Source organism: Mustela putorius, unplaced genomic scaffold (assembly GCF_011764305.1).
Source record: "Mustela putorius furo isolate JIRA1106 unplaced genomic scaffold, ASM1176430v1.1 tig00000196_pilon_pilon_pilon, whole genome shotgun sequence".
Taxonomy (NCBI): Eukaryota; Metazoa; Chordata; class Mammalia; order Carnivora; family Mustelidae; genus Mustela; species Mustela putorius.
The window spans coordinates 5,983,586-5,986,115 of NW_025421310.1; the positions used below are offsets into that span (position 1 = coordinate 5,983,586).

The 2,530-nt window shown below is 60.4% G+C and overlaps 1 protein-coding gene across 1 annotated transcript; it reads right to left on the reverse strand.

The window, feature by feature from the left end:
* Window positions 1-45: 45 nt before the first annotated feature.
* Window positions 46-2,438, reverse strand: NDUFA3 (NADH:ubiquinone oxidoreductase subunit A3). Its single transcript, XM_004779793.3, has 4 exons — window positions 2,303-2,438; window positions 2,005-2,079; window positions 602-679; window positions 46-201 (listed from the first exon to the last, which is right to left on the reverse strand). Exons 1-4 carry the CDS (start codon window positions 2,310-2,312, stop codon window positions 110-112), a joined length of 255 nt encoding a protein of 84 aa, XP_004779850.1. The 5' UTR covers window positions 2,313-2,438; the 3' UTR covers window positions 46-109.
* Between the last annotated feature and the right edge of the window lie 92 nt (window positions 2,439-2,530).

Below are 2,530 nucleotides of genomic sequence, written 5' to 3' on the forward strand. Positions count from 1 at the left end.
CGCTGTCTACTGTTTCCACCTGTGATCACACACAAGCTCAGATTCTGGGGTTGCTTTTCGCATTTTATTGACTACAGGGGAGGGGCCTCCTCCGTGTCACAGGGCGTGCTCACAAGTTCTTCAGCCACTCCAAGCTGGGGCCCTGGGGGTCCTGAGGGTGGCTGGGCACATCAGGCATGTTTCCATCATCCCGAACGGGCACTGTGGGGCGGGAGGGTGGGCCACTGAGACTGGTAGATCTTGGGAGGCTCATAAAGGCTATTCAAAGAGGGAAAGGGAACCCCAGGGGAGAGAGGGGACACAGAGAAGCAGGAAGATAGAGACCTAGAGGCATGGGAAAGCACAGAGAGAGACAGAATGACGAAAATCCAGAAAGGAATACAAATGTGGAATGACAACAGAAACTCAACAAAAGTGTGAAAACAGACAGGAAATGAGTTTTAAGGCACATGGACTAGATCTCAGAAGAAAAAGCCCATCCCATACTGCAGATTCTCAGACCACGGCAGAGGAAAGACCTGCCCATGACTCTTTCTCCTCTGGCAGGAGGTTACCCCCCAACCCCCACGCCCACTTGGAGCCAGTCCTTGCTCCCACTCACCCGGATAGTTGTAGGGTGTGACCTGGTTGATCATGGCGGCATATTTGGTGAAGGGGCTGAAAGCCGGCAGAATTATAGCTGTGGAGAGACAGGGGTGAGGCCAGAGGAGGGGGTGGCTTTCAGGCAGGCGTGGGAGGGGAAGGGGCAGAAGCAAAACCTTGGCAAACTATAAATCAAATACATAGGAGGAGGGGAGCAGGGAGTTCCTGACCCTCCAGGAGACCCCTTGGCATTATGGGATCCCCGTTTATCAGCAGGAGAGGAGATGGGAGCCAGCAATTCAAGGACATGTGGGATCTAGAGAGCACGGGGTGCGGGGCGGGGGAGCCATGGGGGTGGTCACAGTATTCAGTGCATGTGCAGAGGGGGTCAGGGAACAGAGGGTGGTGCATGAGGGGAGTGCTTTGGGAATCCTCCAGAAGAATCATGAACTGTTACAAACTGAGGAAGGGAGGGCTGTACAGGGACTAGTCGCTGGGAAATTACAGTCCGCCCAGGGTGGGAGCCAGGAGTCTGGGGGGCAGGGGTAGGGGGTAAGAGCAATGTTCAAGGTGACGCTGTCCGATAGAATATTAAGAGCTACACCTTAGTTTTAAGCCTTCTAACAGCCACATTAAAAATAAAGTTGAAAACATCAATTTTTGAAATGATTTAAGCCGGCATACGGGAAACGTCGTTTCAACGTATGATTGAAAGAAGCGGAGGTATCTTGTAGACTTGTCACCCTCTCCGCAATCCAGCGTGTCCTTTCCATGAGCGGAGTGTACCAGCTCAATTCCTAGGAGCTGCGTTTCAGGCGCTCAGCGGCCAGGGTGGCCCGTGGCTGCCAGAAGGGACAACAGCTCTCGAACCTCACCCACGGCATGTGGCCCACAGACGGGCCGCGCGGACAAGATCTGGGGCCCCGGGGGATAGGCTGGGGCCCCGGGGGATAGGCCGCGTCCCCGGCCCCAGCCCAGCCCAGCGCAGTGACAGCCTGCATCCTAGCGACCTCCCGCACCTGACTGCGCGGGCTGCCCCGATCTAGGACAGAGCCTGTCCACAGAACCGCGAAGGGATTTTCACAGCACACGGCTTCCCCGGCGCCACCGCCACCCCACGAGCTCCCCACCGAGCGTGGAGGGGACGAGGGTGAAAGGCGGGGAGCATCTGGACACTTGTTTTTGTCGCTCAGGCGGTTTCAGTGCACAGCGGGGTTGAGAACCTCTCCTTGGGGAGTCGGGTTGGTGTACCCAGGGTGGGAAGGAGCGGGCTGGTGAAGGGGTCATAATATTCGGGATGGGGTGGGCAAGAGGTCGTCGTGGGGGGGGGGGACACACGAGGGGGCCACGGAACGTGGATGGAACGCTAGTGGGGAGCGACGGGGCCTTGGGGCACGGTGGGGGCGATGCACGCTCACGCACCGAGGCCCCCGATGGTGAAGGACGCGACCAGCACCGGCTCCTTGGCCCAGGCATCCTTGAGGAAAGTGGCGAGTCCTGGAGGGGCGGGGGAAGAGGGTCACCCCAGCAGGGGACGCCTCCTCTGACCTCTAACCCTCCCGCGCCGCCCCCGCCCTGGAGAAGCCCTCTCGTGACCTCGGCGTCCCCCTCCGGCCAGGACCCCACCGCCTCCACGGAGGTTCCGCCGTGCCCCAGTCCCGGCACTACCGGGGCTCCCGGAACCACCGGACCCCGCGCGCCCGCGGCCGCCCTCACTTACTCCCGGCCATCTTGGTCGCAGCGTCGGCGGCAGCCGCGAGCCAGCGCGCGGAGCACTCTGGGAATTGTAGTTCCTGCACCAGAGTCTTCCCTCTCCGAGTCTGCGCGAAAGCCCCGGCACCGAACTACGGTCCCGGGCGGGGGCGAGGGCGCGAAGCACTCTGGGAGTTGTGGTCTCCGCGCGCCAGCCTCATCCCGCTGAGTCTGCGCGTGCGCACTGGCGCAGAAC